The following is a 23,999-nucleotide window of genomic DNA, read 5'->3' as shown; positions in this document are numbered from 1 at the left end:
TTCTGTGACCACGACACTCAAGTACCACCCGGTTTAACCAATAAAAGGAGAACGCCGCGGTGTGCGTGCCCCGGGTGGAAGTGTCTGTGTGAGGCAGGGGGGCTGGTTTGGCGCGGGGAGCTGAAGCGCATCCCCTGAGCGCCGGGTGGTGTCCGGGGGGCGCGGGGCGGTCGCTGCCCGGCCGCCGGGATGTTCTGCTGGATCGCACCGGGCAGAGTCACCTGCACTGAACGCGGCAACACCAGCACAGCGCGCCTGTCCCCCGGCACCGACCGCCCCCGTGTGTCTGTGTGTCTGTCCGTCTGATCGGCGCCCACAAAAGCCGGTTCCCCGGGCCGGCCCGAGCTCTCTGCAAAACCACGGAGTTTCACCTTATCTCAGTGGTGGATTTAATTGCACTCGCCGGTCACAGCCAGGAGCCAGGAACAGCCGAGGCCGCCGCAACACCGCCCTCCGCCGGGCGCCAACCGGCCGCGACAGCCGCTCCCACCGCCAAGCCTCCCACCGCCAAGCCTCCCGCCGGGCGGGGCGGCGGCCGGGGCTCCCGGCACTGCTCCGGGCAGGGGCGGCACCAAGCGACCGCTGGAGGTGCCGCTTCCCGCAGCAGCCCGGCCTCAACCGACCACCACCCGCGCCTGCGCGGCACCGCGGGGGTCCGGTCCGCCCCGGCCCCGCCCCCGGCCCCCCGCCCCCGGCCCCCCGCCCCCGGCCCCCCGCCCCCGGCCCCCCGCCCCCGGCCCTGCCAGGCCCTCCCGCGGCAGCGGCTCCCTACGGCGTCACCGCCCACTCCCGCCGGCCGCTCTGCGGCTGCGCGGTGCTGACACACGCGGCGAGACTACAACTCCCAGAAAGCACCGCGCAGCCGAGCCCCCGCCCCTCCGCCGCCTGCGCGCCCTGTCGTGTGAAAGGTGATCGGCCGTCACTTCCTCCGCGCGGTGCAGGCCGGGAATGCGAGTCGCGATTGGCCGACGGCCGCCCCGCTTTCCAGCGTGCGGGGGAGCAGGAAGCGGTACCGGCGGAGCGGGCGCGGCGGGGCGAGGGGCTGCGCGCGGTGAGTACCTGGCGGAACCGCCTTCCCACCCCGCGGGGCGTCGCGCCGCCGGGGCGCGACCCGGCCGGGAATTGAAAAGGGATCGATTTAATGCGCGCTTTGATGACGTAATAAGCACTAACGAGGCGGCGGCGCTCTCAAGCGCATGGCTCGGGGAGACGCCGGCCTGGTCGCCTCCCAGGGGTGCCCCCGGTGGGACACGCGCACCCGCCGATGGCCGCGTGCAACGCCCTGAGAGCGCCCGTGCCTGGCGGGCACTCGGCGCTGGTTAGGCCTTCCGCCTTCTCCCGCTCCTGGGACTCGGCGGGCGCTTATTGGCTCCTCCGGCTAGGGCGGGCTCTTCCACCGCCTTACGATTGGCGGGGGTCGCGCTGACTGCCATCGGCGTCCGCCGATGAGGCTGCGGCTGTGGCGCGGTGGCAGCGCTGGCCGCGGGGCGCAGGGCTGAGGCCGAGGCCCTGCTGTTCCGGCGGGGGCGGGGCCTGCGGGAGCGCGCCGGGGCGGGGGGGGGCTGGGCGCCCCCTGGCGGCCTCGCGGTGCGGCGGGAGCGGGGCCCGTTCCGTTCCGTGTCTGAGGGGCCGAGCGGCGGGCTGGCGGCCTGGCACTGCCGCTGGTCATTTTGAGGAAAAATAATCAGCAAAGCGCACGATAAGCGCTCGGTTCTGTGTAGCCACTGTTGCCCGCCAGACACCCCCCAGATTCCTCTTTCCTGCGGTGGCCACAGCGACATGGCGGCGGCTTGGTGGGTGCTTCGGCAGCTCTTCTGGGTTGTCGGAGGCCCTGTGACGCTGCTCTGTCTGCCTGCGTTCCTGTGTGACCCCTGTGGGCAAAGAAACCACATGTCTGCTTCCTAAAGTACAGAGTGCTGCTTGTAGTCCAGGAGGATAGTAATAAGCTGGCTTTATTGAAGTATATAAAAACATTTGCAAATCATATGCACATCATGTAAGATGCATCCAGTGTTATGAAACAATAAGGTTAGGTTTGTAGTTTACAGCATCTTTCAATAAAATCAAGGTAAACAACTGAAAGAGTCCGGTTTCTGTTACTCTTCTATGGGGCTCCTCATAAGTGGCAATTTGGATCACTTCTGTCTGCCCTCCATGGCTTCTCAGTTTCCTTGTCTACTTTTCACTTCTTCCTCCAAAGAAGTCATGCTCTTATCAAATGGATGCTGTTCTGTTGGAGGTTTTTTTCTGCAATATCGCTGACTTTTTAAAATAAGAATACCCAATGAATGCTGCAACTGCATTTAGATACACAGTAAATTCACAATTTTTACTAGTTCTGTGTTAATTCATGGCAATAAACTAACCATCATAAGTTGTATGTTTTCTTATTCACGTTTAAGTGTTCTGAGAAAGACAAACTTAAAAAAAAAATCTTAGATTGGGTAGGGGGAGGTTACACTATTGTTTTGAGGGTTTGTTTTTTTTTTTTTTTTGTAAGATATCCCTAGAAACATTGAATTTGGAAGTAAATTACATATGGGTAGGTGGAAATCATGAGAGCTGGTGGTCAAAACTTTGTTTGTTGTAACTTTTAAGGAATTATGCTTCTAACTGCAAGTCATCTTATCCTTTTATAATGTGTCAAAAATGCCCAAGAAGAATCAAACAGTGAAGTAAATAGCTGACAGCTTCTCCCATGAGACTTTATGTAGAATACCAGATAATGGAAGAGAAGCAGGAGCTGTTGCTTCTCTGTCTTAGACCCATCATTACAGATGAAATGCAATGACAGCAGCAGCAGAATCTGCTCCCTCACACCACACCTTGCCACTCGCCCTCACAGGCCGATCTCCTCTGTCCCCTTGAAGACCCTGATGGGTATTTCAGTGTCTGCTTGGCAAAGCAGTAATGGCAGGTAGAGCTGGACTTCCATAAGCAGTTGCTTCTGCTCTATTTTTTTTTTTTCTTTTTTTAATGCACTTGGCAAAATGACTTCTGTGTGGGCCAGTTTTTCTGAGATGCAATAAAGTGTTTTGTGGTGAAAACAGGAATTCCACAATTTCATTTACTTCTTGTCTTCTAGTCATAAGAAGATAACTTTGTCTTACCATAACTGGGTAATTCTCCTCTCTGTGTCTACTCAAGCCCATACACCTGTGTTTGTGAGTTAGAATTTACACACAAGAGGAGTCTGCAAGTGTGACAGCATCAGCTCAGATGTGATCAGTACATGTAAGGAACAGTTTTGCACTCAGGGCCTTCCCATTCCAATCACATACAAAAATACCTACACCAGCAGTCAGGAAGCACCTGCTCTCTAGTTTCTTCTAGCACTGAAGAAAAATGCTTCATTGCCACACCAGAAATGTCCAGCTCTTTAATAATGGTTGGTTTGATACCAGCTGCTCTCCTGACTTTCTTCGTTTTGTCCATACTAACTGTATAGTGAAAAGTATGTAATAAATGCCTTTAGGACAGTCAGGCCTAGTTAGAAGACACGTGTTCTTCAAAGTGAGTTAGACTCTGAAAAGAAAGTTTCTGTTCTAATGTGATTTTGAAATGTCTTTGCTTTTTCTGTGGCATTCTCAATGTGAGCCATGTGAGTGTGGGAATTGAAGATGGGTGATGCCTCACAGATCTGAAGTCATTTTGCCTGGAGTTAGTTTGTGAAATGTTTTCATTGAAGCACCTGGACTCTCTCAAGAGGTTCTTTTGCATAAGCAGCAGACTAAAACCTGCGTCTTGTCCACAGGCACAGAGTTCTGCTAAACCACTTCAGGTCTGAGAACCTGTGCAGCTCCCATCCCCAGCTATGGTTATTGTATTAGTAAGGGAGGAAGAGCCATCAGATTACGAGAATACGTGTCTCTTTCAAAACGCTGGCTAAGAATATTTCGCTTTGCATGGGGAGGAGTGTAAGTAGGCTGGATTAATAAGATGCTCTTTGCTCTTGGGTGTGACAGCACATGAAATCTCTGGCAACTCCCATATACTCAGAAGCTGAAAAATGCTGCTTTATTACAACCTTATTTAAAGGATGCAAACATCTTGTGTTCACTAGCTGCAAAATGTGACTTTAATATGAACATTTTAAGAAGTGTTGTTCCACCAAGTGAATTGGTAGAATAGTGAGAAGTAACTATATAAAGATTCTGACATTATGCTGCTGTAGTGGTGTTGAATAGTTAGCTGTGGAGATGCTACATCACTGCAATATTTACTTTGAGGGAGGTAGGTCCCTGCTGAATCTGTGGAATAAATAAATACACTTACTACTTTGTCTGTTATGTGTATAAATAAGGCAATATTCTGCATCATTAACCCTACTATTTCCTACCTGTCAGCTAAAATCAGGTAAACCTGTTACCAAGACAGTTTAGGGTTTCCATTTATTTTATAGTCCCTGAAAAATGCAAGTTAGTTCATGTTTGTATACTAACCTAACTGTGCATAGTATTTACTGAGTGGTACATTATCCTTACGCTCATACCACATCTTTTGCAGTCTAGTCCTTTTGCCATGGAAGCCGAAGAAACGATGGAATGTATCCAAGAATTCCCTGAGCACTATAAAGTTATTTTGGATAGACTGAATGAACAACGTGAGCAGGACCAGTTTACAGATATCACTCTGATTGTCGATGGTACGTACAGGCCTAAGAACCAGTTGTTATGCAGAGAATTCTGAAAGCTGTGCTGGGAAGCTGTTGGTCTTGTCACAGGTCAGCTGTCAAACCAGGCTGCTGACACATTCTTGGTTCTGTACCGGTGTGCAAGCTGCATGCAGAGTTTCATTTAAAATCTCAGGGTGAACAGAGTCTTCAGCAGTGACTAATAATTTTGCTTCTGCTTTTCAAACAATGGTCTAAATATTTTTAGTTAGAAGCCCAGTCTGAAACTGCTGTGCTATATTTAACATGTTGCCCAAGGGTTTCTGAAACATTGTTAAAATATTTCTCTCTAACTTGAGCTGACTGTTTGCATTCAGAGAACTTGTACAAATATTGTGTTTAGAAAAAAAAATCTTGAAATAAGATTTATTTCTTTCTTCTCTGCTACCTGCCTACTATAGGCTATAATAGGGTAGAAGCACTCACTTTTCTGTGTGTGTTCTATGGACATAAGTATTAGTTTAAAAGGCTGACATAGGTATAAGTCCTTATTATCACCTTAGAAAAGGTGGTGTCTGATTGATAACCTAAGATTGCTTTTCATCCCAAACAGGTCTTAGAACAGATGAGGACTTCAAGGAAGATAGGCAGTATCTACCAGGGCAGATTTAGCTAAAGGAGTAACACCTGATCTTTAAAAGGATAGCAAGAACTCTTTTGAAGTAAAAAGGTCCTCCAGAGTCTTGATTAGAAAAAAAGTAAGCAAACGAAATAAAAGTTACTCTTCAGGAATTGTCAGAGTTTCATTGGCAGCGCTTGCACAAAACTTATCCTGAATGTTTTTGTGTGCAGCAGCTGTGTAGTTCTGATCCCTGTTACTTCTCCTGTCTCTGTCCCTTGGAGCCTTATGAATGTTCATGCCTGTGCCAGGGAGAGCGCAACACAGTGATAGGGAGTAAGGAGTCTGGAAAACAGGAGCAAACCAGCACAACTGCTGCTGTTCTGCAGTTATGCTGTCAGAAGTGGTGATAAAATACATCAGTCTGTAAGAGCAGCAAAAAACAAACAGAATCTGGGTAAAATCAGAGAGCTGAGGCCAAGAAAGGAGAGGGTTCGCCTTGGAATTTTGCACAGCTTAAATCTGAAAAGAGAAACACTGGAGCGAGTCCTCCAGCTAATTGAGTTGCAGAGCTTCAGCAAGGTCAGTGATGTCAACAAGGGTCTGTGTGAGATGGGACAGGCTAGTTGCAGTAGTATTCAACATTACAAGAAGGCATACTAAATGTCTCTATGCTGCTGGAATAGATTAGTACACTGGGTGGTCTCTGTTCTGCATCTGCACTTCTTCTACACTATGAGTGAGGAAGGTGTTATCCTAAACCAAAATTTTTGTCTCTCATTGTAGGTCACCATTTCAAAGCTCATAAGGCTGTTCTTGCTGCCTGTAGCCAGTTCTTCTATAAATTCTTCCAAGATTTCACTCAGGAACCTTTGGTGGAGATTGAAGGTAATCTGAGTTGTGCAAATAAAAAGCTTCAGAGTTGTGTCCCCAAGCTGAACATGAATGGATTATCCTTGCTACGGGCTTACATACATACTTGTTCATGTCATGTAGTGTTCTGGATCGCAGCTCTTGAGTTGTTCTGAGGCAGCTACCATCACTGGAAAAAAAACTTCTCCCCCCCCCCCAAAAAAAAGGCGGGGGGGGCATGTTGAAATAGTTTTCTTGGAAAAGAAAGTTTGAGGTTCTATGGGTGGGTTTTTCCTTTTTCGTTTCTCTTTTTTTTTAATCTTCCACTCAACACATGACTAACGGAGGTCAGGCAGACCCTGTATGTTTTTAGGACTTGCAGTGTGACATGCAGTCTTTTCCCTGATGACAGCCATTCTAGTCAGATGAAAAAGGCTGCCAGTGATGGCCAACAGCAGATGCCTTGGCTGGGATGCAAGAACAGCATGGCCAGGGAGCAAATTACTGGAGCAATATTTCAGCCTCCAGTAACTTGCTGCTCCAAGGTCTCTTGAGAAAGAGATCATATTTTTATGTTTAAATCTATACTTTTTATTATTCAAACAGCTTTTTGTCCATCTTATCCTTCCTTTTATCTTTGTCATGGCATAGCTGAAATTGTTCCAGATTCATATGTTTCTATAGCAGACTTTTTATTTCAACATGAGTCTTCTAAGGGTGTTGTGTTTTTGAAACTGGCAGCTACAGTACTGTGAGCAAAATGGTGTGCAGGCAAGTACACAAGATTCATCAGACAGGTGAGACTGAGAAACTGCTAAAAGGAAATGCTCTTTTTGTTGCCTGTATACAGGTGTAAGTAACATGGCATTTCGTCATCTAATTGAGTTCACCTATACAGCAAAACTAATGGTCCAAGGTGAGGAAGAAGCAAATGATGTTTGGAAAGCAGCTGAGTACCTACAGATGTTAGAAGCAATCAAAGCACTTGAAATCAGGTAAGCACACAGGCCTCTTTTTCTTCCCAATGCTGTAAGGCAGAGTCACAAGAATCTTTTTATAAGAGCTGGCTCCCTGTATTTTTCAGTGCTGTTCCTTATCCTGGAACCTCCTAAATTTATGTGGCACCATATACTCTTCTACTGTAAGATATAGGTCAGAATTATGCAGGCTAAAAAATGAGTGTCACACACTTCAGGCTGTACCTCGATGGCAAGTGACATAGGTAGTAAATGTTGCAGACAGTGTAGGGCTGAGAGTTTCTGGTAACTAATACCAGGTCTCTGCAGACTGCCCACACCTAATTGACAGCTGGGTGTATGGTGATAATGTGAAGGTAAAAAAGAGCAGACCTTAGTTTTCTGCTTAAGAAATTGAAAAGAAACTTGAAATTAAAAAAGTATGCTCTAATTTATATCACTTTGAGTCAGTGTAGATTGGTAGAACTGTTGAATTAGGATTCACATCCACCCATCAAGCTAAACTCTTCAGCCTGAAGTTATTTACCACTGTTGCATGATGTTATGCAGTTTGTTGGTTATGCATCACCAGTAAACACCATAATTCTCACGTTACAAGGAAACAAATGTTTTGCTTAACAAACGCACACACAAGCCAGTCTATTCTTGGAGTTATTTCCATTGTTCATATGTTTTTGAAAGGATTTTTTGGTGGGAGGGTTTATTTGGTTTTGATCAGAAAGACAAGCTTGAGTACCACTGTCAGTCTCTTGTTTTCTCCTCCACAGTAAGAGGGGGAAGAATTATGATACATTGCCCAGTCAGAGCTTTGACTGAAAGGGGCAGGTTTCAGAAACTTCAGCTCAAGTGGAGATGGTTATAGAACTAAATATTTGTATAGTGCATCAAAAAGTTGAACATCGTATGATCTAGGCTAGAAAGAAAATATCAGCTGTTATTCCTTAATGTGCAGTTGTATTGTATGTGTGTATCCGAATTTAAAGTTTCACACAATGCGGTCAAAGTCTTCTGGTACATGATCTTGGAGATCCTTGCAGCAATATGCAAAGTAACTGTCACCTTCTAGATGTCAGAAATCCAGGCTAGAGGAAACTGTGAGTTTAGCTGCTCCATCTTCCTGTGTCTCAATAGAGTAAGGTAACATTTGATATGCTGTATCCTGCATTAGATCATTAGCCATTAACTTACAGATACTGGGTGAAGCCTTATGTCTCCTGTTACTAGAAAACATGAAAGTGGTAGGGAACAGGTTACATTAAGGGATTAATCGGGCTGCAGAGGAAGGTAAAAGCACATCTTACTCTTGTCAGCTTGACTTGAGGGGTGTCAGTCTGATTTGAGGGGAACATAGCCACTCATTTTTGAAAGTGATAATCAGTAGGAAAACTTCCAGCATATGAGTGCTGTGGATGATCTTGAGGGTATGACTGGAAAGCATCGTCCTACTCAGCTCTGTCTGTGTTTGAGATGGCATGCTATCCCTGACATCTTGGAGGAAATGGGTTGTGAGTGTATGATGCAGGCAGGACAAAGCAGAGCTGGGGTTTGTGTTTAAGCCCAGAAAATTGAACTAAAATACTCCTTCCATGTCCCAGTGGTTTTTATTTTTACCTCAGGTGTTGGCTGTCTGCTTTCCTAAAGTATGAGATGTTCTAATAATCCTTGTGTGACTTCACAGATGTAGTGTTTTCTAATAAACTCTAAGCACTGCAGGCAACTGCAGACATTCCAGAGCTTAAAAGGTGACTAGTGTAGGAAGGACTTGAACCTTATTTCTGAATATGCAGGCCAAAGAACTCATTCTTATGGGGAAGTTTTCTTTCCAAGTACAGAATTTCACAAGTTTCTTAGATAAATGTATGTCATCAGGTTAAGTGGCCTTTTTTCCTGACAGGTGCTTTTTATCATTCAAGCAGAGCTACTTAAAACACTTTAGTAGCCTTATGTCAAAGGCTCTACAGGTTTAACCATGCTGTTTTACAGCTCTGAGGAGTATAGATTAAGGACAAATTAGCTTTTGAGAGGCACACAGATTATATGGTTATTCATTGTTCAGCTTCTTTGAGAAACAGCTAGAGAGTGTTGGATGCAGAAGCTCAGTATTGGGCTGGAATTGTTATGTCAGTGCTTATGGATCTTAACCATGCTTATGCAAATATTTTGCAGGAACAAAGAAAATTCATCAACTTTAGAATCAAATCAAGCACAAGGTAAAAATAAACCAAAAAAGAGGAAGATAGCTGAAACCTCTAATGTTATCACAGAAACACTGCCATCTGCAGAATCAGAGCCTGTTGAAATTGAGGTTGAGATTGCTGAAGGGACAATTGAAGTGGAAGATGACAGCATTGAAATACTTGAAGAAGTAGCTTCTGCAGAGCAATCCATAAAGTACATCCAGACAACGGGTACATCAGATGAATCTGCTCTGGCTCTTCTGGCAGACATCACCAGCAAGTATCGTCAGGGAGAGAGAAAATGCCAGATCCAAGAAGGTGATAGTGCAACTGATCCCTCGTGCAAACAGGTAGAAGGTATTGAAATTGTGGAACTTCAGCTGTCACACATGAACAATTTATTCCACTGTGAGATATGTAACCGTTCGTTTAAATTGTTTTACCATTTTAAGGAACACATGAAAACACATTCTACTGAGAGTTACAAGTGTGACATATGCAATAAAAGGTACCTACGAGAAAGTGCTTTGAAACAGCACCTCACCTGTTACCACCTCGATGAAGGTGGTGCCAGCAAGAAGCAAAGACCTGGTAAAAAAATACATATATGCCAGTACTGTGAAAAGCAGTTTGATCACTTTGGACATTTTAAAGAGCACCTCCGGAAGCACACAGGTAAGAGCACTGCGGTAGTCCTGTCCTTGTGGCTTCGCTCTAGCATTTTGGGTTTTTGCATGTTTTGGGGAAAAAGAGAATATGCTGAAGAGAATGCATGAGTCCTCAGTGCTAGAAATACTTTGCTTCTACTTACTACTGAAGTGCTGGTTTGTCTTTTTGTTTGTTCATTTGTTTTGCTTTCCATTGATGTAAACTTTTCAGGGATTGACAGGGTTACAAATAGGCACCTAAAACCAGAAAGCATGAATGGAATGAAGCTTCTCTCTGAAGTGTCTTAAATCTTAAAGATTTTTTCAAAATCTTAAGGCATGTTTCCTTCCTCAAAAGTACTAAACTGAGGAGCTGCTTTTATTTTCACTGTTCCACTAGCAAATGTTTCTGTTGAAATACAGCCTCAGCTGTGAGCTTCTCAACGGAATACAGTTTAGAGGGCTTTGTCTAACGAAACTTCCGAGCAAATGCCTTTTAATGCATTAGGCATAAAACACTCCCTAAAAGTTCCCTTGTATCATCTTGTTTTGAAAGTTTCATCCTTGCTCTTGATCTCATCTATGACTTTTTCTTTGTTAATTAAAACGGCAAAACGTTTCTAGTGACTATAGTATGCTTTTTTTTTTTTTTTTTTTACTGTGAAATCTGTCTCTCTGAAATCTGGATAGCATCTTTTGAGTACAAAGTGGTTTGTGCTACTTCTTTGCTCTTTATATTATGGGAGGTTAAGATGCTACTTTGTCATCTCACTGAAAAGTCTACTATCTGAACAGGTACTGATCATTATACAGATGAATGTAAAATAATGTGGTCCTGATCTTCCAGATGGTTTTGGTTAATATGTCAGTCACGAGTCATCAGGAAGAGTTTAATGGAGGGTAGCAGCCCTAGTTCTTTCACAACATCTCATCATTGTTAAAGCCTTCTAATACTAATTTCTTGGTGCCTATATATGAGACTGCTGAGTATATATGGCAGTGTCCAGTCTACTCCAAATAGCACCTCAAAAGTTCTGTTTATAAACAGTCTTTGGCAAATCCTTGTTACCTATGAAACAGCAAGTGTTTCTCCTTTATGAGCCATCCAAAACCAAGCTACTTAACAAAAGACTTTTCAGGTAGAAGTTTGTGGCAGATTAAGAGAGTAACCCAAATATCACAATATGTTGATTGCTGTTGCAACAAAAGATTTTGGGAACAAAGTGACTTAGTATATCACAGGAGGTACAGAATACTTTCTAGATATATTGATACAACAAGTGTAAGGCATGGAACTTAATTACTTTGGGGTTAGCATTTTCAAAAGCCATAAGATTAAAATCAAAACGGATACTAGCATTTAACTGTGGTCTCCTAAGGTCAGTGGAAAAACTCCCATTCAGCCAAAAGATTGTAAGGTCTGAATTCTGTATAGCACTGGTTGAATATTAAAATGGAATTAAAAGACCTGGGGGAAAATGTCCTACAAAGTATTTGATCTTGTTGCTGGTTCTTCACAACACCAGCAATAACATGAAAATAGCAATTGGAGCAGAAACTGGCACTTTATCAATGCTGGTTGTTCTTTTTGATGTAGGAATTTGACATTGCCAATGGATATTATCTTTGTCTCAATAAAATATAGGAAAGAGATATATGGAGTTTCTCACTCATGCATACAGTGCCCTAAGCAGCTTCCAAGTCTCTCACAAAATACCTCAAAAACATCTTGCATATCATTTAACTCTGAAAGTAATAACGAAGTCATCTCCAGAATTTATAAAGAGGGAGTTTTACTCTCATGTAACTAGTATGGTTTTCCCCTTTATGAGAAAAGGCTGCACTTAAATTATGTATATCCATCAAGTTAAATACCTCTAATTTGTCTTGCACAAGAAGAGAAATTTCCTCATACAGAAATCAATCTTAAAATGAAGCTACTGCTCTTAGTATGCTGGTCGAATCCTGATGTTTTGCAAAGCTTATATCCTGTAGCGGAAAGAGACACTGAACAGCTTTGATTCCCTCTGATTTTACTGGCAATTTTGACTGCTGAATATTTCTGAAAGTTAGGCCTTCTTGATTTTTTTTTCCCTTTTATGGACAGCACGTGTGTGTGCTCATGTGAGTGAAGGTGCAAGTAAAGGAGTTGTGATGTGCCCCCAGCAGCTGAATTAATCTGGTCTGTCCCCTTGCCTGAAAACTCTGTAACTGAAGTAATTTGCATACAAACTTCTTAGAAGAAGTTAATCATAGTCTTTGCCATTCTTGGTAAACCTAAAATATGTTTTACAGAAAGAGTACTTTGAACATGCAAATAGCATCCTCCTTAGGAGTGAATAAATGGACTCTGTTTACATACCTTGAATAAATGACCCCAATAAGTTAATTTGATAAATGCTTGCTTTTAGTGGAAAAAAAACAAAAAACAAACAAACAAAAAAACAAATAAAACCAACAACAACAACAACAAAAAAACCCCACACCACTAGGTTTACTATTTCTCTCCAAACCCAGCCTAAATGATGATATGGTAGCTTTATGGTTATGGCTGAATTACCTGGTATTCCTTACATATTAAGCAAATAAAAGTCACTGTGGTAGTTGTTACAAATTTGGGGGGGTCAAAAAATATTTATTTGTGGAAGTCTCCTTCCCGTGACTGTAGGATTATAAAGGACCAGCACAATATTCAATTATCTCTGGTCAGAATTTCCATCCTGTGAGTTCCTTATGGTTGGCAAATGGAATCTCATCTGTTCTCATAAAGGGAAAACAGATGATCATTAGATCAGGCCCAAAGCCTCTCTCATCGTAAAATCTCACTCAGATGCGACTCAACTCATAGTGGGGTAGGAGAAGCAAGCTGTCACCTTTAGCAGGGGAGTTCAGCCCCCAGTTTGCCAGTGTGTTTCTCAGAGAAAAAGACAGCGGGCACGCTCTTTGTGTTTTCAACCTGTGCTGTGACTGGTGCAGCCCACGTCACAGTGTTGATTTGCACTGTGCCAGGATGTGCTAAGTCCTTGATTTTTGACCTGCAAGACTGATGGCAGTTCAGCATCCTCTGCGTTACCTGTACACAGTCTCCAAAAACATAACATTTTGTAACCATGAAAGGGAATATTCCCACCATTTAAGATTTTTCTGTATGTAAGTGAAAATTATAGGCTACTTGTGCATTTCTTTTGAAAAGCTAATTAGAAACTTCAGAATATCTTTATTTCTGAAAGTATGGGTTTATTGGCTTCTATCTCAGTAGTCACTAACTATTGCATTCCTGAAAATGCAGGCATTTTTACTAGCTAGTACAGATTTTTTTGTTATTCACTGAAATGTCTCAGTCTCTTTTGGAGTTCATTAAACTGTTTCAGTAGTGATGTTAGTGTCACCACCTCCACAAATGAATTATTAATATCAGACTTTCAGAATAAGCACCCTGTTCCTAATTTTTTATGCTTTCATTTCCTTGAATTTCATTGTGTATGTGTGTATGTGTGTGATTAAATTAGTAAATGGAGACACCAGTTGTTCTTTGTTACTACTTGATGAAAGTACCAACAATATACTATTTTGGATTAAAAAGAAAAACCAACCTGCTTTCAGCCTCCCCTGCTGTTGTCCCTAGCTTGCTTCTGTGTTTGGTATCAGGTTGGAAGTTAAGTGGCCAAACTGAAAGGAATTTTTATCTTGCTTGTGCCCATTTATGTTCTTCTGTGCTTTCTCTTCACTGTATTTTGGAGGAAGGGGTGTTGTTCATTTGTTTTAAATACCGATGAATTGTTATTGTATGGTCATTCCTTGCCAGCTTCTCTTCTGGAGCTCAGTATCAGCTCTCAAGCATAAGCAGTTATTGTTCTTGAAAACAAAACTCTGTTATTTAAATATTTCCTTCTTTAATATGTCACTTCATATATTTACTAATGTTGGGTCTTTAATTGTAAATATTATCAGATGAAAAAAGACAAATTAGTGCTATTTTTTCTTAAGCTATTTCATCAGAATAGTGATGTAACTTTCATAAAAACCTAAATGTATCTTAAATGGCACTGCAAATTGTTACATTGTCTTATTTCTAAATGAGGGTTATGAGGTTTTTTTCCTTTTATTTATGTAAATTGAGTTTACATATAATGTCTTTATCTGCTTTAGAATAACTCAGTTGGCGATGTCTTTACAGTGTATATAATCAACCTACACGAGAGAGAGGAGGAAGAGAGAGCTGACAGAGAGCTGCCTAGTTTTATACACTTACAAATCCTTGTATCTGTCTTAACAGGTGAAAAACCATTTGAATGTCCAAACTGCCATGAACGTTTTGCTAGGAATAGCACTCTCAAATGTCACCTGACGGCCTGTCAATCTGGAGCTGGAGCTAAAAAGGGAAGAAAAAAGCTGTATGAATGTCAGGTGGGTGGCAGAAGTATCAGAGCCTGAGGTTAAATACCTCTTTCCTGTACTAAGCAGGAAAGGCAACGAGAGGGGGCTTATATCACCAAGAACTACTTTTACTAAATTAAATATAAGGATTGCCTTAAACTAAAACATGCAGATAAATTCTTATGTCTAAGTAGTTCCATTGAAAATATGGAATTATTAATATGGAGCCTCATAATTCTTACAATCAGAGAGATTATTACAGGTGTGTAATTGTTCATCTGCATTTTACTGATCTTTCTACTTCCTTTTCAAGGTTATTGATGCACTGACCTAGGCGTTTACAGCTTGTGAGCATGCTTCCATAAAGTCCAAAATACAAAGTACTATTTTATTTCCTCTTTTATTATTCTTCTGTTTGATACCAAATATCTTGACTTTGCCTGGAAAGTCATTCCAATTTAAAATGGCAATCTGTAAGGTCTTTTAAGCAAGTACAAATACAGTAGATGGACAGCTATGGTACTTGGTCAGTAACTATATGTAACTGACATTTGAAAAGCTGTTTAGATAAATCTTGCTTAGCATTTAAAAGCTGACTCTGGAAAGCTAGAAAATACAAGAGCTGAGGCTGGTTGTAGCATTTTTATATGCCAGTTGCTGCCTCACTGCTGTAACAGTCTCAAATATAAACACACTTATTTTCTTCCATTTTCCTCTCCCCCGCTTCCTCTTCCTTTCTAGTCCTTTAAGGCTCTCACCTTATTCAGTTCACAGAATGGCTGAGGTTTGAGGTTAAGTAGGGTTGTGTAGTGAAGAAATCTACTGGATATCGGCTTTATTTGTTCCAAAAGAGAGAGTGATCTTATTCACCAAAAGCATTGAATACTGCAAGAGATTAATTAATTTTGCATTGCTAATCAAATAATTTAACCAGAGGTTTCACTGATGCTGTTGCATCATTTAGTTGTAATGCTAGTCTGAAGCTGATTCTTGGGAGCATACCTTTGTCTGAAAGATTACTTTATTCTGAATGTGAGAATTATTGTATAACGCACAGTTGTACCAGATAGCTTCCTGGAACATACTGTTTTGTCTTTGTGATCCTTTGGTCTAGTAACTTTGTATCATAGGTTTCGCTTTCTATATTGATACCACACCCTCTCACAGATGTCGTGATTGTGGATTAGTGTTTCTTCAACTTGCAGAAACTACAGCAGTTCTTGGATAAATTTTTCTTGCATTTTTCTCTCCTTAGAACTAAGATGGAATAGTGTGTTCAGTAGATAAATCTTGGCTCAGTGAACAAAGAGGTGAAAGCAAAATGGTGCCTCCTTGTTGAGCACTTTTGGTGCTCTTCAGTTTATGTCTGGAGTACTGAATCAGGCTCCATGTGGCCAGAGCAAGAATTATGTGCTTGGGCATTACCAATATTCATTACTTTTAGGTACGACTAAGTAATTCTGAGTGTTTATCTGTAAGGTTAGTATTTTAAGAAGTCTACCGAGGTAAACCTCATGATGCCATAAGCAAATGAAAGCTGACAAGGAAAAGTTGGCTAGTAGTACTGAATCTAGAACTTCAGTAACAGGACAGTTTGTATTACACTTTTATTATACAGTATTATTACATAAATAGCTTTCCACTCAAAACTCTAGCACCAGACATTTATTGGGGCATGATACTGTATGTGAATTTCATGTAAGGTTAAAATAAGAAAACTTTGAAATGCTGTACTGATTCATAAATTTTGTATGTATTCTGTGTGTCTACAACTCAAAAGTAGCACATTGTTTCTCAAAAATAAATAAATGCCAGGTCTTCTGTTCATCTGAAGCTGACTTCTCAGCTTTCACCTCCTAGCGTATATATTTTTTTTAATCCAAGTAGCAAGAAACTACAGTATGTGAGGCCGTAATCTGAAATAGGCACTATACTTTGTCATATTTCTGTTGGCACTGTTTAACATACAGTATCTTCTGTTTCAGGTTTGTAACAGTGTGTTTAACAGCTGGGATCAATTCAAAGATCACTTGGTAATACACACCGGTGACAAACCCAACCACTGTACCCTATGTGATTTGTGGTTTATGCGAGGCAGTGAGCTGAGAAGGCATCTCAAAGAAATGCACAATATTTCTGAACAAGTAGTGACAGAAGAGGTGCTTCCAGTGGAAAACGAACCAGTAACATCAATGACTATAATAGAACAAGTGGAACAAGTCCATGTCCTACCAGTAATTCAGGTACAAGTGGATCCTGCACAGGTTACTGTGGAACAGCTGCATCAGGATCTCATACAGGACAATCAAGTGAAAGGTGCGCAGATGGAGGAACTTCAAGAACAGGTGCAAATTCGTTACTTGGAAGTGGAACACATTCAGACTGAACAAGGTGCTGAAGTTCATGTGGAGCAGTTACATGTTGAACATGTAAATCAAATACAGATGGAAGAAGTACAGGCAGAACTTGTAGATGGAACAGACCTTGAACAAGTACAGTATGGAAGTGTTGATCAAGGAGAAGCAGAAGTAAAAGAACCTGATCAAGTAGATCATGCAGTTAAGGAAGATCATGAACAAGCTGAAGACTTAAAACCTCAACAATTAGTGGACATGCAGAATGAAAAGGTGGATGACTAGGACAAATAATGATACTGTGCAGGTTTAGGAGTGAGATACCAAATTATTTTTGTTAACTTTTACATTGGTTTGTGAACCATCAGTGGTTATCTTTCCAATATGCTGCCCTTAGGAAGCTGGACAAGTGGACCAAAATTAGCTTTCTTCATATACAACTAAACTTCTCACATATGTGAAAAATAACTTTCACATTCATGTAATACCATGGAACAGAAAATACCACAGACATGGACAGCTTTGTGAGGATTTTAAAATGAATAGCTTGTGTCATTGCTACTCCACCCTGGCTATATGTAAGAGTAACTTGAGCTCTTTTGCCCTTGCTAGAGGCAAACTCTTGTTCTAGATTTGCAGGGTGTCTGTGGCAGAAGAATCAGTAAAATCTGGTCAGTTCTATTTTAAGTGGCAGTTGGGCATCTGTGAATTTTCGGATCAATCTGTTTGCTGTATCCTACAGTGGTCCCTGACTTTCAGGCTGGGGAAAAAATAATGTTGCTGGAGGCCTCAGAGCACAAGAATCCTGTGCCTTGTCAACACTGACTGGTTACATTTCCACAAAGTTCCTAGAGTGTTCAAGAACCTAATTCAGTAAAAGGCAATGTAGGTAATGTTATAGCGCTTTATATTTTAGCTTAAAAATGTCAGCTACTGATTTTTTTTTTTTCCATTTAATGTAGAGGCGGGGGGCTGAGTGAGGAAACAGAAACAGATTTCACATGTAGGCAGCAGGGCACTCTAAAAAGGACGCTTTGAAATAAGAAAAGCTCAGTAGAAGCTGTGGTAAGCCTGAGCTGGAAGAAAGCTACCAGCAGACTTTTCTTTTATAAATCATCACTTTTTATATTGAATATGTTTAACCATAGAGACTTGTCTATACGATATTGGGTTCCTGTTTGTTTGAAATGACGTTCTGACACTTGACAGAAATATGTTGTGCTAAACATTAAAGTAAAAGCCATAGGTATGAGTGCTAAACTGTGGATTGAAAAGTAGAAGTGTAAATAACTTAATCAATATTAGACAATAAAACAATACCAACCATGAAATGGTGCATCATTTGTTTCATCCAATAAACTAAGAACAACTGAGTGATTGGCAATTATAGGGCAAGCTGCCAGTGGTAAGAATCAATCTCATTTTTAATAAGATTATTAGCTCTTTAAAGTTCAATTTGTTTAGAAAATAATTGTCTAGCTCTGTGTTCAAGGATGCTAAGGACTTCTAATTCTCAATTATTGCCTTGAAATTAGAGGTGCTCCACACTTCTGAAAAGCTTTCTTTTCAAAGCCTTAACTGAAAGCAGGAATTTTTGCAAGGATTTTCCCTAATGCTCTTAGTTAAAATCAGGCTTTTCTATTCAGTTTTCTCCAAATGTAGAATTGTTTCCTGGGATTTGTGGTTTTATTTAGTCTCGCTCAAAATGATTGTGTTTCATCATAGCATTTGAGAAACTGTTGCAAAAAAAAAAATAGATCTCAATTAAAATTTCAAACAATTTTATTAATGTAACTGGCATTCTTTTTAATGATGTTTTTGTTTTTTGAGGTACAAGTAATATGTGATGAGATTCTGTGCAGAGGAAAGAATGTTAAGAATTAAAATAAAAGTTGGCTATTGTATTTACACCTAGTTTCTGATAAGAAGGTTGTATTTTGATAACATGGAGGGGACAGGCCTATTTGCTTAGCTGCATAACTGTATTTTTTTAGGTATTTGTGCATATAGACACAAGGTGTGTATCAGTGGAATTAGAGGAGCAATCTGGCAGTCTTTCTAACCAATGAAGCTGACTCAGACCATTTAAGTCCAATGTAAACTGAGCAGTAGGTGGCATTGGTAGCAAGGCAGTGTTATGGTAAGCACAGTTGGGGCTATTTTTTTGTTCTATTTGATCTCCTATTTTCAGTAACAGATCACTGATTTGGTAGGAGGGAAACAATGCTGTATTATGCTCAGTGCTGCCCTGGGTGGGAGCACGGTGGGACTGCGAGCCATCCCCTCCTTACCCCGCGGGCCGGGTGAAAGGCTCTCCTCAAGCAACATCTCCACTGGAGAGCCCTTCTCTTTGCAGACCCCTCTTCCCTATAATTTTCTAAACTGAAACTAGTCGGCTAAAGCAGTGGGGTTTAGGCAGTGAGAAATGGAAAAGTGGGAGTCAACAAAAACCCGTGAGGTGTGTGTCTGGATATAATATAAAATCGAGCACCAAATTGAGAGTGAGGTTAGTGGTAGACTTGTAGATTTATATGTGGTATTAATGAGAGACCGTAAACTTTCTGAAAGTAGAGCAGGGAGAGGAAAGTGAGCTGATCAACCGTTTGAGAAATGCTGAGTTATTTAGGCAATATAAGAAATAACTAGCTGATTTTTTTTCTGGAAAAGTCTTCCTGAGCCACAGCATGTTTCATCTGCAGACTTTCGAGGCTGACATTGGATGTCGATCCTGTGTGAACTGGTCACTAGAGGAGTATCATGCAGCCTCTCCTTTGTTTGACCTGCCTGCAGTTAATGGTGCAGAATATAGTACTCCCTTCCACAAGTTCTGTAACTCGGTGTTATTTTCAGTGAGAACATATTTATAATGATGTTCAATTGGGTTGCTTATTTTTAAGGGTGTGAAGAATCTCTCCTACAGGGACTGTCATGAAATGTGCAGTTAGATTCTGTCGTTGTTGTTAAGCCATAGTGTTTGCTGCTAGCAAATAATTTAAAAATGAAAGCAGCCTGTCTGTAATGAAAACAAATAATTTGTAGCTTGTCAAACTGGCAGCTCGGGCAGGTCCAGCAGAAGCTGGAGCCCTTTCCTGACTCACAGATTGGTCCGAATTCAGCTTCAGCCACGGCTGGACCCCTTGGTGAGCAGGGCCACGTTCACATCTTTGCCACAGCTTTGCACACAAGGTGAGAGATGCTCAGGCAGCTGTCTGGTGCTTTCTGCTCCCCAGGTTTTTCTTCTAACAGGAGCCTTGGCGTCCGTAACCATCTCTGCTGGGGCTTGTCTTTAAACGAGGGCTGGCAGCCTTTTAGGGCAAAAATTCGTACCGTTAAAAGACCCGGCGCTTGGAATGGGGGTGCAGGCAGCAGCTCCCAGGGTGCGGGTCTCAGACGTGGGGATAAGCGCACCTGGGGGCGCAGGTGGGCTGCGGGGCGCTGCCCGCCGGACAGGCTGGGAGCGCGGCCCCACGGAGCGGTCCGCGGTTCACCGGCAGGTCCGCGGCTCCCAGCCCCGTCAGCTGGGTTGCCGAGGCGGGCCGAGGGGCGCGCTGGGGCAGGAAAGCCCATCCTGGGAAGGGAAGGGGGCAAATGGCGGGCAGCCTGGCAGGAGGAAATGGGGGCTGTCGGTGCTGAGGCCCGCGGCCCGGGGCTGGTTTGCCGTGCGGTGGGAAGGGGCGGCGAGGCCCTGCGGAGGCAGCGGGAGGGAGCCGGCTCTCAGGTACCTGCTCTTGCGGCGCAGCCGGGTCTGGCAGCCTTGGCCAGAGGCTCAGCCTGCGCTGCGGTGCCTGCCGGGGCTGCGGGTCCGTCGCGCCCGTGTGAGCCGCCCTTCCTCCGAGCCCCTGCCGGCGCCGCTGCACACCTGCGCTGACGTGCAGCGCTTGGCTGCCGCTGCTGTAATCTGTGTTCTTCTGCCTGGAGGAGGTACACTGGCTAAAAGGGATTATTTTTCTTGGTAAAGTCACTGGCATAACATCCCACATTTTTCTGATTGTGACTTGGCCTACGCAGAGTGGGTGGATTTTAATCGTTATTCAAATGCAGATTATTTGAGGGACACTTGTATTTTAACTGAGGCCCTTTTCCTGTGCTGGGACTAATTGGAATCTGAAGCCAAAATATTTTCAGTCCTTGGAATCCCATGTTATATGTACAAAATAAACAACTAAATCCCATAGAAGGAGCCAGGACATGCTTCAGTGTTTTCTGGGTTGCGATATTATTCCTTATCTAGTATAACCTGTTCATATAGTGTGGCTGGCACAGTTACTGTAACAGCAGTTGTCACAAGAAATGTTTGGTTTCGAGACTCTAGGACTGTTGTTTCAGTTGATCCATCATGGGGGCACACATGTTACAGCATGTTTGGACCATCCCTGTCTGCGGTTCAGGAGGAAAACAGAAAACCAGTACTCATTTTCAGGGAGAGAAGTGTGTTTGTGCATGTGTATATAAAAAACAGAATTTAAAAAGTGTCATTCTATCAAAAAGGGTCCTAAATTACACATCTACGTTGTTGGTGGTGTGTGTTTGTTTGTTTTCTTCCTCCATTGGGTAATTTAATTTAAATATTTTCTCAGATCTTAAGCAGTTCCAGGGGCTGAGCAACCGCATGGCTGTAATGAGCAAACAATTGCTTAGTTTTCCTGACCTCTCAAAAATTATCATCCATCTTCTAGTGCCTTTAATTCAACTGATAGTTCTTTTCTAAATAGTGTATTATCCCACAAATAGGTGCAAGGACCTAAGGATTTTAGTTCTAGACAGCTGGTCTGTTTGGGAATTAGAAACTAGGATACCCATATATGCCAGTTTTACTGTTCTTACAGTTACTCGTTTGGGATCTTTTCAAAGTGTTATTTTAAAAATTGCAGCTTCTGGGGTATCTTAAAAAAATATTGTCATTAGCTTTGTCATATGGAAGCACTCAAAATGATTTCATAAAATAACACAGGGCCTACGCTGTTGCAAATATAAATAATTTATTATAATACATTCTGGTCTAGTGATTCCGTCTTGAAGGCAATTAAATTACACTGGAAAAGAAGTGTTTGCTCCTATGGCAGTCACGTTACAATAAATGGATCAATTAACCCTTCACCAAAAATTATTTTTCTTTGGGTGCTCGTAGGCTGAGCTTCATGGGAGAATTTTCTGGACTTTGCGAGTGGGGAAATGATGTGCTCTCCGGAGTGGAGGTGCTGCAAGTCCCCACTCCACGAGACACAGGGCACTGACCCAAGCAGATGTGGCACCGTGGCAGCTGCAGTGCTTCACTACCAGTAACCACAAGTGACACAGGTGGTGGTAAGATACATATTCAAAAAGTGCTTTTTGCAGGGGGATTTGGGTGGTTTTTTGTTTTTGTTTTTTTGAGGTTAAGGTACACAGGAGTGGGGAACATAACAAATGAAAGCACATGCATTTGAACCATACTGACAAATGATGGGATTAGCTCCTTGCAGCTGGAACACCACACATCTTTTTCATGGCCAGTGTTGTTCTGGAGCCCTAGAAGCCGGGAGTGTTTTGCTCTTCTTCCTGATCTTTATTGTGAGGCAGGGGATAAACTTCAGCCTTTGAAACTCTGGGCTAACACTGAGAAAATCTCCAGCATGACTCCTCTGTTTTTGGAAGTAACCAGTTCTTCATGCATAGACAGCGATCTTTTAGGACACCTGGCGAATATTAGTTAGCTCAGCCTCTAACTGTTCCTGTAAAGTAGGTAAATGGCTTTTATTTTCCTTTAAAAAAAAAAAAAAAAATCTGTACTTTATTGTGGTTACACAGAGTAAATAACTCTGTAATTGGGCAGTAGTGGAACTGAAGAGACTGTCCAGCTTCCCGACTTTCTTTCCTGAAGCATAAAACCAAAGACTCCTCCTCATAGCAAGGAAAACAAGTTATTTAGAAGGATAACATCGAAATAGAAATCAGTGTGTCTCTTGCTTGAAATATGACAGGACTCTGCCTAATGTAGAAAGCCTAAGGTATTAGTCACTTTATTGTGTTTATCAAATAAATACATTATTGCATACTCAGTACCCTGGAAAATTAATTGGAAAACACTAATATTTTCTAAGAAATTGTGCATTTCAGGTAACATCCAAGGATGTCTCGTTGCTTCGAGCTTTCATGCATAAACTGGGCCTCTTTCCTTCTGATTGTGAGTTTGTATTTTAAACTGCAGAGAGAGTTAGTGATTATACCGGTCTAGATGTCTGCAATGAAATTACTGTAAGTATGCCTGTGCTAGTGATAAATCTCATTAATGCTGCATGGGGACAGATCTGCTCAGGGAGGATTAGTGGGATGCATTTTCTGCTGGTTGTCATGACAACCATGAATCCATGCAGCTGTACAGCAGTGTGTTGATCCATGCAGTTTAATCCCATTTCCAAATGATCAATATAGAGCTGCTAGATAACAGCTGCTTTAAATGTTCTCCATTTCCTTCTCCTAAAATAGCACCCACAGTCCAACTAATGCACCTCCAGCCTTCTGGGAAAGACACAGTGTTAAACCATGGAGCAATTTGTTGCTGTAATAGCAGCGTATGACTTGGCCCAGTGTCCCAAGCACAACATTTTTGGGGTATTTATGATAAGTCATTGTTCTCAGTCTAAATTATTATGTCATTTGTTTTAGAGATTGTATCAAAAGTTTAAGGACTCTTTAGGCCATTATTAAGATATTATTATTACAGTGTGCAACAATGAGTGCTGATACTATCATCACTTTCGGAGCTTTTTTTGCAAAATGAGAAAGTATTTAATCTGGAAGGAAGTTAGATGGCATAAGTGTTTCCTGCAAGGCGATAGAATCATGCTTGAAAACTCGTCTGGCTCTGAACAATTCAGGAGAACTACTCCTGGTTTGAATTGATTCTCAGTTATTGATCCCTCTTTTATTATTTTGCAGTTACTATGTTATTAGTTCCATAGTTTTTCCTATAGTTTGCTGAGATGTACTCCTGAACTTTGGTGTTTGTGAAAGCTTTAATGAAGTCAGGGTGACCAGGGCCAGTTTGTGTGTGCAAGGTGGCCTCTGTGAGATGCTGTGTTTGTGTAACATGACAGTCCTCTCCTCCACAATAGGCTCATGTATAATGCTGTATACTGTACAGCACAGTTGAAAGAATCAGCTTTTCCGAGTCCTGCAAGAGATGATTGTGCTGGCAGTTGTCTTCTCTGCCCTGCTGGGCCACCATGAGTTAATTTTGGGCTAAGAGAGACAGCACGAAGCTGCACTAATAATTACAGAGGGAGAGTCCACCAGTGCTTCTCATTTTTGTCCACGACAGAGTTGTGTAAGTTGTTTTTTCTTATTGGTTACAGGTTCCACAGAATCTTCATTTAGGGACTTGGTGTTGCAGAAGTCAAGTTGA

At 42.3% G+C, this 23,999-nt stretch overlaps 1 protein-coding gene across 3 annotated transcripts; it reads left to right on the top strand.

Moving 5' to 3' along the window:
- Positions 1-942: 942 nt before the first annotated feature.
- On the top strand, positions 943-18,181 carry ZNF131 (zinc finger protein 131). 3 transcript variants are annotated; one of them, XM_080362432.1, is made up of 8 exons: positions 943-1,051; positions 4,507-4,645; positions 6,018-6,119; positions 6,934-7,078; positions 9,227-9,587; positions 9,690-9,912; positions 14,161-14,291; positions 16,247-18,181. In XM_080362432.1, exons 2-8 carry the CDS (start codon positions 4,522-4,524, stop codon positions 16,898-16,900), a joined length of 1,740 nt encoding a protein of 579 aa, XP_080218558.1. In that variant the 5' UTR covers positions 943-1,051; positions 4,507-4,521; the 3' UTR covers positions 16,901-18,181. The 3 variants fall into 3 exon arrangements, with proteins under 3 accessions (XP_080218558.1, XP_080218557.1, XP_080218559.1); XM_080362431.1 differs by having other exon boundaries at positions 9,227-9,912; XM_080362433.1 differs by lacking the exon at positions 6,018-6,119 and having other exon boundaries at positions 9,227-9,912.
- Positions 18,182-23,999: the final 5,818 nt, after the last annotated feature.

This window comes from Nesoenas mayeri (genome assembly GCF_963082525.1).
Source record: "Nesoenas mayeri genome assembly, chromosome: Z".
Lineage (NCBI taxonomy): Eukaryota > Metazoa > Chordata > Aves > Columbiformes > Columbidae > Nesoenas > Nesoenas mayeri.
This window is presented reverse-complemented; position numbering and strand designations above follow the sequence as displayed.

Bases quoted from the DNA above. Each gene is read 5' to 3' on its own strand.
- ZNF131 (XM_080362431.1), top strand. From the start codon at position 4,522: ATGGAAGCCGAAGAAACGATGGAATGTATCCAAGAATTCCCTGAGCAC. The intron at 4,646-6,017 runs GTACGTACAGGC...CTCTCATTGTAG, and splicing joins TATCACTCTGATTGTCGATG to GTCACCATTTCAAAGCTCAT. The intron at 14,292-16,246 runs GTGGGTGGCAGA...CTTCTGTTTCAG, and splicing joins AAAAGCTGTATGAATGTCAG to GTTTGTAACAGTGTGTTTAA.